Source organism: Dermatophagoides farinae, chromosome 5 (assembly GCF_024713945.1).
Source record: "Dermatophagoides farinae isolate YC_2012a chromosome 5, ASM2471394v1, whole genome shotgun sequence".
NCBI lineage: Eukaryota > Metazoa > Arthropoda > Arachnida > Sarcoptiformes > Pyroglyphidae > Dermatophagoides > Dermatophagoides farinae.
In genome coordinates this window covers 2,640,250-2,654,603 of record NC_134681.1, presented here as the reverse complement: position 1 = coordinate 2,654,603, position 14,354 = coordinate 2,640,250, and the positions used below count along the sequence as shown (strand labels likewise).

Here is a 14,354-nt window from a genome sequence, read left to right as displayed (position 1 = left end):
CATTTTATTTTCAACGAAAAATGAAATAAAAAGCCACATTCTGAAAATTGAAACACATATAGCGTTTATTTTCAATCTCCAACACCAATAAACAATGAACAATGAAAGAGAGAGAGAGTTTATACTTATAATTCGGGTCGGGTCACAACGAGAACAAACGCGTGCACGTTTTTTTGCTTTTTTGTTTCTTGTTGAATTGAATCGAGTGAAACCGTTTATTAATTTTTTCACATTTTCATTTCATGATTCATGTGTGTGTGTTTTCTTCTGATATAGCAAAGAATACCGGTATCATATCATTCAAATAATGTTTGTTTGTTTGAATGATATGATGATGATATGAATGAATACGAATGAAACGTTACAATTTTCTATGATAATAATGAAATGTGCGATAAATAATAATAAATAATAATAATGATGATGAAAAAGAGCAAAAAAACGATGATGATTGAAATAAATAAAAAATGATTTCATCAAGAAAATGAAGGATAATAATATGATGATGATCCAATTGGAACAGCATAATTTCTTTCTTTTCTTCTTCTTTTTATCAAGTTGTTCAACATCAGCTATCATCATCATAATCATTGTGTTTTTTTTCCACAAGCGATAAAATAAAGTACAAAAATATTTCAACAATAATAAATCCTAAAAGATTTTCATCTTTTTCATTTTCTAACAAGTTTTAAGCTTTTTAGATTTTACTTTTTCGTTTCGTTCTTTATGGACAAAAAACTTTCCTAACAACAACAATAATAATGATGATGATGATGATGATAGTTCTGAACAACATTTCATAAGTGAAAAGTAAAAAAAATCTTTTAATCTTTTTCACCATTGTTTATGATCAAATTTCGTTTCGTTTTTCTTTTTTTCTTTCATTTTTACATTTAACGATTATAATCTGAAGCTGAATGTTTTGCAAAAGTATTATTTAACAACAAATATGATGTAGGCATATGATGTTGTTGTGTATAAGACGATTTGATAACATCTTTTTTTTGACAGAAATACGAATCCTATACATTGCTAATGATGGTGAAAAGATTCATTTCCGTCTGTGTTGTTTTTGTTATTATTATCGTAATAATGAATGAATAATGCAATTTTCATTATTCATATTCATAAAAAAAATTGACAATGGTTCTAAAAACAAAAATAATCGGATCGATTATTTTATTTAGTTTATATTCGACCAATCAATTGTTCCTGGAACCATGAGAAAAACAATAAAAAAAACCCAAAAAAATGATGAGAAAATAACCAAATAAAAAAAATCATATCTCTCTCTCTCTCACATTTACCAAGTTTTCATGAAATTCATACATGCATTCATTTGTTGTCGTGGTTCGGGTTAAATTAATCCTTTTTTGTTGTTGTTGTTGTTTTTTCATGTTTTCTGTTTGATATCAAACAGCTTCGAATTCACCATCATGATCACAACAACAGCAGCAGGAAAAAACAAGGAAATCTTTTATTTTTTTTTGTTGAAAATCATCATTTTCATTTCCGAAATTCTTCCGGAAAAGATATTTATTATTATGTTATGTGAACGTAATATGTTATGTTTTGTTTTCAATTTTCTATATACCTTGAAAGTTGTAGCGAGATGAAACACCAGTGACCAAATTGATCAATTGTTTTGTTTGCTCATTCAATTGGTCAGATGAACTTTGTAATCGTCATCGTTCTTTTTTCTTGCAAATCCATTATCGAGGTTGATAGAAAAGGAAAATGAGCTCAGTGAATGTTTCTTTAATTCCATTTCGTACACAGAAAAATGTTATTGTATATTTTGGACAAATAATAATGCTTGTAGCGGAACACTTTTCGTTGTTGTTTTTCATTTAATGATGATGTGATATACACAAACAAACAACACACAAACAAAAAAGAAAAAAGAAAAAAAGATAAATGAAATGACCACGATGACCGCGATGACAGTCAATTGATATTATAAAATCGATTGAAAAAATGATTATCAGGATTCATTTCTCCCCGCATGTGTGTTTGTTCATGTTTTCATGTGTGACATCATTGAATGTGAAAATTGACAAACAACGCAATTGCAAAAACAAAATAATGCATGGAAACAATAACATGTGATCAAATTCATCAATTCATCGATTGAAACAGAAAAATTTTAGTTGACCGAATTAATTGCAAATTTCAAATTGTAATGATGATGATAATGATAATGATTTGTTGAAAACATTTATGAGAAGTAAATTTTTTTCGGTTTGATAAAAAAAAACACTATCATTGTTCATCAACGACGTACACAACATCTGTGCTCGAGACCGAAATGGATATTTTTTTTCAATTTTTCAACAGATTATTTATTATTGATTCCAGAGGAAATTTTTTTTTTGGAATGGGGAAAACAAATTTTCGGTTTCCTTGTGTGTGTGAATGAATTTTTTTTTTCATCATCATCAAATTTGACTAAATTTTTTTCTACTTTTTTGTCTTTCTTCAAATAAGTTTGTTTAGTTACACACACACACACATGAAGAATGAATGAAATTAATCATTTCTTCCTGTCTGTGTCTTATGTCCATAGTGAAAGTAGTCAAAAAAACGTTTGTCAAAAAAAAACAAACTACAACAAGATTCGCATCGGAAAACTTCTCATCATCATCACAAATTAATCAAGTTAAAAAAATTTTTGCTGAATCTGTATCTGAATCAAATGATTTTTTCACACACACACACATACACACACGCATACACGGACTACAAAAAAAAATTTACAAAGTGAAAAACTGAAAACATGCACATTGATGATGAATGCAAACACGAAATTGTAACATTCTTTTGTAGAGAAAAAAACGGATTACTTTTTAGAAAATCTATTCAAATGTAAAGGTCATTCGTGTACGTATAGGTCAGTCAACGTCAACGTCGTCGTCGGTTTTTTTTCTCATTGATTTGATGACAATTTACTATTCATCATCAGCAACAATCAGATCGATTTATTTAATCTAAAGTGTGTCTTTTTTCTTTAGCTGAAATAACAAAAAACAACAAAATAATTTTAATTTAATCAACCGAAACGAATTTGATTGATGTAATTATCATTACTGTAATAATGATCATTTGAAATGAAATAAAATCCAGAAAAAAACAAAATCAAGTTTTTATTTCATGAAAATATTCATCCTGGTGGAACCATCATTGCATGCTAACTGAACACACACAAACACACACACACATTCAGACCAAAAACATTTACGGAAATTCCGTTTCTCTGTGTGAATTGAATGGATAGCAAAACACATACATTGACAAACAAACAAAACAAAAAAAACCCGACAATATGACATACATGCAAGAATGTCATTGTGAAAAAGAAAAAAATGATAAATTTCGAAAATACAAAACAAAACAAAAAAATAATTTCCAATTTCACAAAATAACAAAATAAAAATCATTAAATTATGATGATGAATGAATTATAATGGATCAATCAATCAATAAATATGATCGGATTCGTTGCGTATAATGTTATGATGAATGCTCCTTGGCCATCGGTCATACGATATCTATGTATTTTCATTCATTCATATGAGATTTGTTGTGAAGAGAAAAAAAATGAAATTAAAATTAATATATGGTTGTGGCAGTAATGATTTCATATAATCGATTAATTGATCGATTGAAATTGTTTTGAAAATTATTTTAAAAAACTGATTTGGTCATAAAAAAAGCCTAAAACTTTTGGCCTCATTTCATTTCCAATCGAAATTGATTAATGTTTAAAAAAAACTTACACCAATTTCTTTTTGGCTATAAAATTCAATAAATATCGACGTATAGCACCGGCACCGATTCCGGTTATGATCTTGAACTCTAATTTATTATTGTTGTTCTGTCCATCAGCATTATTGTTGTTGAATAATAATTGTTGTTGTTTAGCGGCCAATATTGTCGGTACAATAATACGAACTTCATTCATAATCAATTGATGTAGATCCATAATATTTTCATTGAAACTAATTGATTTTTTTTTAGAGATAAAGAAGAAAATAAATCATTTCATCACCGTCGTATATAAAAACAATGAATAAAAAAAAACAGAAGAAAAAACAATGAACAAACACACAAGGATGAAATAAATAAAACAGAACATACTCATAATTTTGATATGCATCAATAATTTTTTCACTCAATAGTTTGAGTTCCTGATAAACTTTACGTATTTCATCATGATAACGATGTATAATTTTATGGCCATTTTTTATGAATTTAATCTTTTTCTTTTTCAAATGTTCCAATTTTAATCGATAACAATGTCTTTGTTCAAGAAATCGATCGATATTGGCTATAAATTGTTGTTGATCATTGATTGATCTATCATCATTATTGCCATCGTTATCATTATCGTCATCATCATCAGAATCATGACTATCATTATTAATCAGGTTTATTGTTTTGGTTGATGTTGGTGATTCTTTCTTTTTCTTCTTTGCGGCCATCGTTGTCGTCTTCGATGTCATCATATTGTCAACAATTTTAATTGGTTTTTTTACTACTTCACTATATAATGATTTATTGTAATACAATGGTAATTTACAGTCATAAAATGCTTCAATATCTTTGATTGTTTCATTCAGATTAAAGCTATAGATGAATAAAAAGAACAGAAAATAAAAGAAAAAAAGAGAGAGACAAAGAAATTAAAAATCAATCAATCAATCAATCAATCATCAATGTTAAATTCAATTAAACTGCAAAAAATCTGATTAAAAAAAGACAATAGCTTCGTTTTTTTTCTCATGGAAAGAAGAAAATAAAGACTTACAAGTTCAATTCAAATAAACGATTCAATTTCAATAGATCAACACCAGGAAAATGTTTGATGAGAAAATCCCGTTTCTTTTCCAATAACCATTCCTGTAATAATGCTTGATCGTCGATTTTGGAGTGAACATTTTTTTTCATTTTATTATTTTGATGATTGTTTTTACGTAGATATTCTTGTCGGCGTCTAACTAGATTTTGTAGATATTCTTGTCTACTTGCACGTATTGCTTTTTCAGTTTCCATTATTTCTGACATATGATCAACATTATTCATATCATCATGATGATATGAATAATCATCATCATTATCATCAGCGGCAGCATTATTTGGATCATTCGTTGTTGTAGCAAGATGATCATAAGTATTTTGAATATAATTAATCAGATTCCAATAAATATCATATGCTAAATCAATATTGATTGGTAAATAGATTGTATCTTTCATGCGCAAATCTTCACGAATCGTTGTCGTTGTTGGTGATGAGATATTTAGATAATCGTTACGTGATTCAAATAGATAATGTAGATTATCAAAAAATTCTGTCGTTATCGGTAGATATACATTATCGTTCGATGCAATTGATGATGCTAATGCTGAATCATTATCATCTTCATCAGCTGCAGCAGCATTATCGATATTTGATCCATATAATTCAATTAGAATCTTTCTAGCTGATTGATAGTCATTTTCAAAATGTTCCATTATATCTGTCAAACATTGTTGATTGATATTTGAAAATTCTTTTTGTAGTTTACGATATTCTGGTCTGGTGATATTGTCGACATTTTTTTTATTCAAATTCATATTCTTATTGTTCATAAAGATGATATATTATTTTTGAATGAAAATCTAAATTTTACCAAAATTAATAATAAAATTGCAATTGTAATTAATTCAAACAACGTCAATATTGAAACATATTGCACAATTGATGATAGTTATTGTTTGTTTGGTTTTTTTTAATCTGCAAAAAAATGAAATAAAATTAATAATAATTATCATTATCAATAACTGTATATATGACCTTGTATAACAAATCAAATCAAATCAAATCATCGTCATCATCATTAAAATCAAATTGATTGATTGGAAATTTTCTTTTTTTTCTACCCGATTTCTCGCAACACTTTTTTACACCATCACCACCGACGGCAACAACAACAAATATGGAGGTCGATAAGGTTTCATTTTTTTTTATTTTCACAATATTCAAATTATATTAATATATGGCTACTGCAATGAGAAAAGAAAAGAAAAATCATTAAAAAATTTAATTAATCGACTATTCAATGGTGATGGTACTTATGATACGTGGTAAATTACTGGTGATTATTGATCATTTATGATGTTGTTGTTGCCAAAAAAAAAATCAAATCGATTGATTATCATTGAATTTTTTTTCGAAATAATTTTCATGTTCCAGGATTAATGGTGATGATGATGATTTATCATTGAAAAATCAAATCAATTAAACGAACACATTTGGTTAGCAACTAGTGGTTGTTGTTTGTGGGATTGATGATGGTCATGTGATGATTTTTGTTTATTTGATTTGTGATCCAATAAAAATGAAAACATCAAATGATAAATTAATACATGAAAAGTGCATCTTTTTTATTCATTCTAAAAATATGTTTGCAAATGTAACTTTTCAACTATTAAAATCATGAAAAGACAAAAACAAGCACGAAAAAATGAAAAATAAATTCATTTAGGATTAGGATTAGGATAATTTCTGAAACATGATTTCTTATCACATTTTTAAAATTATTTTCATAAATATTTATACAACAAATTCTACCATGGACATGGATAGATTAATTTTTTTTTGTCTTCATTTCTATACAAGTAATGGATAACATAACATTATTTGGTCATATCACCGGGTGATTTTATAGATTTCGTTGTCGATGATGACATTTTGACCACATCAATTGATTCGTTATGTTTGTATATGAACGTATTTGTCGTTGAAATTGATTTACAGAAATATCCAAATGTTTCGTTTCATCGGAACCATCACAACAATCACAAATTCTATTTGCGAGAAAAAAAATGAAAAAATTGGTTGGAAACTTTTTTTTTGTTCACTTACCCATCATTTACACGATAATATGGAATGGATACAATCCGACATGGCGATGATGATGATGATGAATGACAATGAAACATTAATGGCTCATTTGATTTAGTTGATGATGATAATAATGCTGAACAGGCACTAGTTGATGGTTCATCACTACCATCTGGACAATCACAATAATCATCATTAAAATATTTTCTATCAATCAATATTATCTGATCATTAGTATTTATACAATGAAAATAACCATTTTGATATTGAAACGCACGACGATATTGATCCATATTATGATGAGCATTATTATCGATACCGATTATTACATTGGGAATATTTACAATGCCATTACCATCATGATCTGGTGATCTAATCTGTAGATCATCAATCATTATTGGATCGTTATTATGTTGTTGTCCAATAAATAATGATGCTGATGGACCAACAATTCTTCGTGATGATGATGATGATGATTTTGATGTCGAAATATTATTGGTAACATTAACTAATAAACGATAATAATAAAGTTGATAAATAATGAATATCAATGATATCGATAGTATGATAAAAAATAGTTTTCGCCAACATTTACGTAATTGTATCATTTTTAATCAATTATTTCATCATTTGTTTGTTTATGACAATGGGCAATAAAAAAAAAACAAACCACTCAAAAAAATAATGCTGATGAGCCAGATGTTTTCTATCGATTCAGTAACCGAACGAATAATAGATGGCGGTTTTTCGCAAAACCAGAAGATGAAATCAGAAATTCACGAACGATTAATTTTGGTTTCATTTGGACTTTATTCAAATTCATCATTGGATTTCACCATTGTGTGGTAGGTGAACAAAAAAAATTGTTTGATTATTAATGCAAAACAAAATGGATAACTTTCAATTATAATATTTTTAAATACTTTTCGTTGTTTTTTGTTTCAAACGCGATACATGCTATGTGAATTTTAATTTTCAAAATGAAAAAAAAACGAACAATTAGCATCATCAGCAAAAAAAAAAGAAGAAATCGATTCATTTTTCATCATCATCGTAGTGAGTGTTGTTTGTATTTTCGTCATTTTTCATCTGGTCTCGATGTATATTTTGTTTGTTAACAGATTGGCAATCAACCTTTCACTCTTTATGGATTGCAATCAATTTTAAATGGACTACCAGGAATATGATCATCACCATATCGAACAACAATAATGTGATCACCACGTTCTCTTGTTGTATAGGTAATATTATAATTATTACGACCTTGATGGCGTATATCGATTGCTTCGCATGGTCCACGTGGTCCAAATACAGCAACAAAAAGAAAATTGTTACCTGTTGAAAAAAAAATTTTATTAAAAAAAATTCCTAACAAAAATCATCATGACACATACCAGCATTTGAAGCATTCACATTGAATGTATTCTGACGATTCAATATGGCACGTTTTAAACCGACACCTTTGGATTCAACACGATTTGCTTCGGATTTAAATTTAGGCATTAGATTACCTTGATTTTTTGAATGTTTAGTAACCGTTTCTACGACAACTTGTGATGATTCAAAATCCGATATATCAGCAATGCTTCGTGTACCTGTGTTGGATGATCAATGATCAATATATTATTATGTATTGACATACATCCAATCAATCTACTTACCCATACAACGAATTTTAAATGGACTACCAACAATATGATAACCATTATATTTGATTGTTATCAAATATTCACCCGGGGCAAGTGGTGTATAACGAACTTTATAACCTTCTTCAACTTCAGTACAATCCATCGATACTTTTGTTGGACCATCAATAGTAACGGCCAATGTACCGGCACCAGCATTACATGTATCGATGATGAAATCAGTTTTAACACCTGTACGTGCTTCTTTAATTCCACTACCAGTTACGGATACGCTTGCAGGATCAGCATCATCTTTACCGATACGCATTGAAAATGGACTTTCCGGTATATGAACACCATTGAAACGTACATGAATACGATGTACACCATTTTCACGTGGTATAAAACGTAATGCCCATTGATCATCATCAATTTTGCTTAGAAAACAATCATCTTCAGCACCACTTGGTGCAATCACTTTACCATCCAAACTTCCTTTAGCGCCATTCATGTTAATTGTAAATGTAACCGGTGAATTTACTTTCAGCATATGTTCTGGAGGAATTGCACCAATTTCAATTTTGCGTGCATCACCCACTTGTGCCATAACGTAAACATTGTATGGACTATCCGGAATTGGTTGATCATTAAATTTGATACCAATACGATAATCACCAGGTTCAGTAACTTTATATGTTACAAAACCAGAACCATCTTTGCGATCATGAAAATCAATCTCTGCTTTCGATGGACCTTCCACCGAAACGGCTAGTGTTCCAGCACCAGCTTCACGAGTCCAAATGTTGAATTCACCTATAATTAATCATAATTATGATGATGATGATGATGAAAGCGAAAATGATTTTAAAGAACTACATACATTTTTCATTGACTGTACCACGTTCTAAGCCAGGACCACCAGCATGTACACGATGTGATCCGAAATCAGTGAATGGACCAACAGTAAATTGAAATGGTGATCCAGGTATATGAATATCTTTATGTCGTACCGATACGGTATGTATGCCAACTTCTTTCGGTACAAATTGAACAGCATAAAGAAAATCCTGCAAATCCAATATTTCTGCATCTTCTGTTTCGCCTGATGGAGCCATAATTTTAGCAGCCAAATCAAATGCACTTGTTTGTGAGAATTTAAATGCTACAAGTCCAACAAATCAAACAGAAAAAAATGTGAGAAAAAATATGAAATCTAAAATTATGAAAACTCACTCAATTTGCATTTCGATCCAACATCTGCAATAGAAGCAGCTTCACGTCCTAATTTAATATTATTACGTTGAATATTCGATCCAGGACCGGTTACTTTGATTGTGTATGGTGATCCGGGTACATGATGATCAGCAAATTTAACATTTAGAATATAAAATCCTGGTTCCGTTGGTTTATATGTGGTTGCCAATTTTCCGTTTCCTTTATCTTTATATTGGATGTCGGCTTTAGATGGACCTTCAATCGAAACACTTAGACCACCATAACCAGCATCGCTTGTATCGATATTAATCTCATTAGCTGTATTAGTTTTGCCTTCTTTCAGGCCGGCACCAGTAATTTTAACATTTTTCGAGTCACCAATATCACGTTCCAATACATTAATCTTGAATGGTGATCCTGCTACATGATTACCCATTTTTTTCACATTCACTGCATGTTCACCATGCTCACGTGGTGTAAACGATATTCCCACTTGATTACTGCTTAATTTTTTCACAAAACATGGTTCCTCAAGACCAGACGGTGCAACGATACTTGCATTCAATGATTTAACATCCTTTTCCGTTACTTTCAACGGTACTTCACTTGACATTCCAATCGATATTTGATTACGTTTACGACCTTCACCAACAATTTTTGCCGAAAATGGACTGCCTTCGATTGGTTTACCAGCAAAATTAACATTGATTTTATATTCACCCGGTGCCGGTGGTGTAAAGGTAACATTAATACTACCATCTTTATTATCTTTACAATTGATTTCTGCTTTTGATGGTCCTTCAACAGCCACCTGTAAATTACCGGCACCGGCTCCTTTCGTATAAACATTGAATGAACAAGCATCACCCGCAACACCGGTTGATAGGCCACTAAATTAAAAAATGGAAAAAAATTAATTTATTCAAATTGGAAATTGAAAAAACAAATCACTACTTACGCTCCAAATGCTGTAACTAAACCTTTAGGTGTATTATCCACAATAAATTTATACGGACTACCTTTAATGGGCAAATTATTATATTTGATTTGCATCTCATAATTGCCTTGTTGTTTTGGATCATATTTAACACATATTGTACCATCATGATTATCAACAATTGTTGGTTTTGCTATATCGGCCATTTTCGTTAGATGTCTTTTTTGTCCACTTTGTTTCAAATTATTCCGTTGTTGTTGTTGTTGTTGACGTTGATTATAACTAATGTGTTTATTATTGTAATGATGATTATAATCACTTGAATTTATGCAATAATATTCGGTGCCAATAACCTAATTTACAATCATATAAATCAATTTATTCAATTAGAACTCCTTAAAACGCAGAACAAATTCATTGATTATGGAGATAGAAGATAAAATAAAAAACCTTTTTATAACCAATAACCGTTGTGTGACCGGTCATTGCTTTTAAATCATCATCGATTTCATCGTTAAAATTGTTGTTGTTGTTATCATTATGGAAAATGTAATTATTATTCATGTCAACATCATTGACATCAACACAGATACTTAATGGCAATAGAATTAATAAACGTGGTTCACGTGAATCAATAAGAAAGTCTAATCGTGATTCATAAACCATTTTTAAACTTTGTTCACAATCCATCATCCATTGATGATGATTGGATTGGTTTTTATTTTTATTTGATTGAATGTTTATTGTCGATGACGGTCGTTGTTGTTTATTTTGCTGTCGAATCGTTTTACATTGATCTTTATTATCGATTATCAAACTGTTTTCATTTCTATTATAATCATCATCACCATCATTTTGATGGTTATTGTAATATTTTGAAATTTCAACATTTCGATTCGGATGTTGAATGGTGTGATGATTTTGATTTTGATTCAATCGAAATGATGATGGCTGATAATTTGAATGAAAATGGTGAAGATTATATGGTATATGAATTGTATAATCATCAACATTACGATTATTATTATTTACGACTTTATTATGATTATGATTAGTATGACTACTATCATGATCACCATATGTATCTGTAAGATAATAGGTCATTTTAGAAGAAGACAAACAATTGACCGATGAAGAAAGAAAATAAAGAATGGTGAAATGAAATGAATGTTTTCACTTTTTGATCAAATTTTTTTGTTTAATGATGACAGCAACAGAAAAAAACAAAAAAAGAAAATTTTTGGTCGATCATGTCAATATAATGAAATGGCAATAAATAATCATCATTAATAATGAACGATGATGATGATGATGATGATTTGCCGAAAATGAAAATGATTTCAACATTCAATTTCACATTCATGTTCCACTAACACAAAGACATAGTGAACTTTTTTTTGTCAATTTTATCGCTCTACAAGCTAAACTGCTACTTTAGACTAAATTTTTCTATCGATTTTAATTTGAACTTAATCATCATCATTGGACGATTCAAATTCAAAATGCCAACTTTGTGGAACTAATCTAATCAAAATATAAAGGTTTCATTTCATTTCAATTTTGTTTTATATTTTCTGGGCCAATAATTTTTCAAAAAAAAAACATCATTTTCGGTAATATGAGTATTAATTCTCTCCGTGTGTTTATGTATTAGCAAATTGTTTTTTTTTCTTTTTCCAAAATCAAGATAAATTGACAATCGAATTGCGCCAAAAAAAATAATATCTTCCAACAAACAATTCAACATGCTCATCATCTTGAATAAATGATGATGATGATGATGGGCTTAATGAAATATGTTTGCCTGTTTCTTTTCATCTAAAAATAAATTCACATATGCCAAAACATTTATTTCATCCGAATACAATTTTCGATGAATTTAAAAAAATCCAAAACAGATGTTGTCATCATCATTATCATCATCATCATCATCATCATCGTTGTTGGTGATTTGGTTCAACAAATCTGATTTTTTTTCATAAACAACAAACAAACTCGTGACAAACGGATTCTATTTTCTTGTATATAATGAAATTAAAAGCGTGGAAAAATAAGTTTTTTCTCCCACTTTTTCTTCGTTTAAGATTTGATTTGAGCCAAAAAAACAAGAAACAAACAATTAACCATTTGGTTGCGGTTGTTTTTGTTGTTGAGGTTGAGGTTATTATCCCTCTTTAATAAACATCAAAAAAATGACTGATTTTATAATCTAAAGTGTAACAATATGATAAACCGCGTAAACTGGTTAGAAAGACAAATATTTAGTCACAATGAGGATGAAAAGAAAACGAACCATAAAATTCCTCGAAAAAAAAACACTGATTTGGGTTATCAGGCTGTGTGAATCAGCATAAAATCACATTATGATTATTATAATCAAAAAATTGGATTAGCGAAATCTATAAAATCAGAGAATCAACAGAGTAGACAGAGCTGGAATTACTAAAGCCAGAACAAAATGTGATTGAAATTGAAGAATTTTCTCAAAGAATTGACAAATAAAATTAACTTTATGCAGTAATTGAATATTAGATATGGATGAAAGAAGAAAAAATCATCATCTCCACTTATTTTTACATCATCGCCGTCATCCTGATCATTAAGTGGCTAAAAATAAATTTGTTCATTTTCGTTTCGAAAAAAAGTCTAAAAAAAATTTCGATTTTCGGTTTTTTTCGCACGCACCAAAAATATTTCGGTTTAGGGCTAGTAGTCGCAGGATTAAAGCCAAAATTTTGATGATGATAATTGAAATAAATTTTTTTTTTTGAATTTAAGTTTTTCAAAGAAAAAAAATTTGTATGTGGAATTTTTTGTTTTGGAAAAAATGCCAATTCAAGCAATTTTTAAAATTTTCAAAAAATTTAAAATTGTAATTCTTTGCTTTTTTCCAATGAAAAATTGGATAATTTTTGTTTAATTGAATTAAAAAAGAAGTTGAGAAAATTTTTTTTTGAGCAAGAATTACAATGGAAAAAAACTGAATCCAAATATTTTTATTTGGATCAAGAATCAATTAGCAAATTAGAGAAAAACAAAAAAAAACCAAATTTTAAACTTACCTCTTAATCGAATCGATTTCGGTTTATGTGATCGTCGTCGTCGTCGTCACACAATCTTGTTTGTTTTGGTTGTGTGTGTGTGTGGCAGTTTAGTTAGATTGTTGTTGTTAATTGTCAACCAAATAACACAAACACACACAAACACGAGAATCGACAAACCAAATTTGTCTACAAAATATGAACTGAAGGAAGAGAAAAAAAGAAAATTTGCATTACGAACACGGCGACGGCGACGATTATGATAATGATGAACATTCAAGATGTTATGGGTTTTTCCCTCGTAACACTTGTATGTTGTTGTTGTTTTGGTGTTTGGTTGGAATTCTACACACCCACTCATCATGATGATGACGAATCTAGGCAAAAAACAAGAGCAGTGAAAATATTTTACCCCCAAAAAACAAGTAAAATTTTTTTTTCCTTTTGAAATGAATGATGTCGTTGTTTTTTTGTTTGAAGAATGTAGAAAAATGTAATAATAACATCATCACACAACAGCAGTAGACAGTGAAATATCAGTCAAGCATTTGCAAAAGATTCAATGATGAAAACAACCAAACAACAACGGTTCGAATGAAGATCCATGAGGTTTGAAGAGAAAATTTTGGATAAAAATAAAATTCAACTAATAG

The 14,354-nt window shown here is 29.3% G+C and overlaps 3 protein-coding genes across 7 annotated transcripts; all 3 read right to left on the bottom strand.

The window, feature by feature from the left end:
- Positions 1–3,127: 3,127 nt before the first annotated feature.
- LOC124499915 (uncharacterized) lies at positions 3,128–6,335 on the bottom strand. 4 transcript variants are annotated; one of them, XM_075731196.1, is made up of 6 exons: positions 6,112–6,335; positions 5,834–6,042; positions 4,808–5,773; positions 4,138–4,626; positions 3,777–3,998; positions 3,128–3,548 (listed from the first exon to the last, which is right to left on the bottom strand). In XM_075731196.1, the coding sequence occupies exons 3-6, from the start codon at positions 5,626–5,628 to the stop codon at positions 3,473–3,475; spliced, it is 1,608 nt and encodes a 535-aa protein (XP_075587311.1). In that variant the 5' UTR covers positions 5,629–5,773; positions 5,834–6,042; positions 6,112–6,335; the 3' UTR covers positions 3,128–3,472. The 4 variants fall into 4 exon arrangements, with proteins under 4 accessions (XP_075587311.1, XP_075587312.1, XP_075587310.1 ...); XM_075731197.1 differs by having other exon boundaries at positions 6,121–6,321; XM_075731195.1 differs by having other exon boundaries at positions 4,808–6,042; positions 6,112–6,333.
- Positions 6,336–6,453: 118 nt separating this feature from the next.
- Positions 6,454–7,525, bottom strand: LOC124491213 (uncharacterized). Its single transcript, XM_047053846.2, has 2 exons — positions 6,905–7,525; positions 6,454–6,846 (listed from the first exon to the last, which is right to left on the bottom strand). Exons 1-2 carry the CDS (start codon positions 7,489–7,491, stop codon positions 6,702–6,704), a joined length of 732 nt encoding a protein of 243 aa, XP_046909802.1. The 5' UTR covers positions 7,492–7,525; the 3' UTR covers positions 6,454–6,701.
- Positions 7,526–7,673: 148 nt separating this feature from the next.
- cher (filamin A protein cher) lies at positions 7,674–14,124 on the bottom strand. 2 transcript variants are annotated; one of them, XM_075731194.1, is made up of 7 exons: positions 13,723–14,124; positions 10,682–11,013; positions 9,742–10,613; positions 9,389–9,670; positions 8,545–9,321; positions 8,278–8,478; positions 7,674–8,218 (listed from the first exon to the last, which is right to left on the bottom strand). In XM_075731194.1, exons 2-7 carry the CDS (start codon positions 10,864–10,866, stop codon positions 8,028–8,030), a joined length of 2,508 nt encoding a protein of 835 aa, XP_075587309.1. In that variant the 5' UTR covers positions 10,867–11,013; positions 13,723–14,124; the 3' UTR covers positions 7,674–8,027. The 2 variants fall into 2 exon arrangements, with proteins under 2 accessions (XP_075587309.1, XP_046919580.2); XM_047063624.2 differs by lacking the exon at positions 13,723–14,124 and adding an exon at positions 11,111–11,968.
- Between the last annotated feature and the right edge of the window lie 230 nt (positions 14,125–14,354).

Bases quoted from the DNA above. Each gene is read 5' to 3' on its own strand.
- LOC124499915 (XM_075731196.1), bottom strand. From the start codon at position 5,628: ATGAACAATAAGAATATGAATTTGAATAAAAAAAATGTCGACAATATC. The intron at 4,627-4,807 runs GTAAGTCTTTAT...ATTCATCTATAG, and splicing joins CGTTTATTTGAATTGAACTT to CTTTAATCTGAATGAAACAA. The intron at 3,999-4,137 runs GTATGTTCTGTT...AAAATCAATTAG, and splicing joins GATGCATATCAAAATTATGA to TTTCAATGAAAATATTATGG.
- LOC124491213 (XM_047053846.2), bottom strand. From the start codon at position 7,491: ATGATACAATTACGTAAATGTTGGCGAAAACTATTTTTTATCATACTA. The intron at 6,847-6,904 runs GTAAGTGAACAA...TCTCGCAAATAG, and splicing joins TATTATCGTGTAAATGATGG to AATTTGTGATTGTTGTGATG.
- cher (XM_047063624.2), bottom strand. From the start codon at position 11,764: ATGACCTATTATCTTACAGATACATATGGTGATCATGATAGTAGTCAT. The intron at 9,671-9,741 runs GTGAGTTTTCAT...TTGGACTTGTAG, and splicing joins TGGATCGAAATGCAAATTGA to CATTTAAATTCTCACAAACA. The intron at 8,479-8,544 runs GTAAGTAGATTG...CATCCAACACAG, and splicing joins ATTTAAAATTCGTTGTATGG to GTACACGAAGCATTGCTGAT.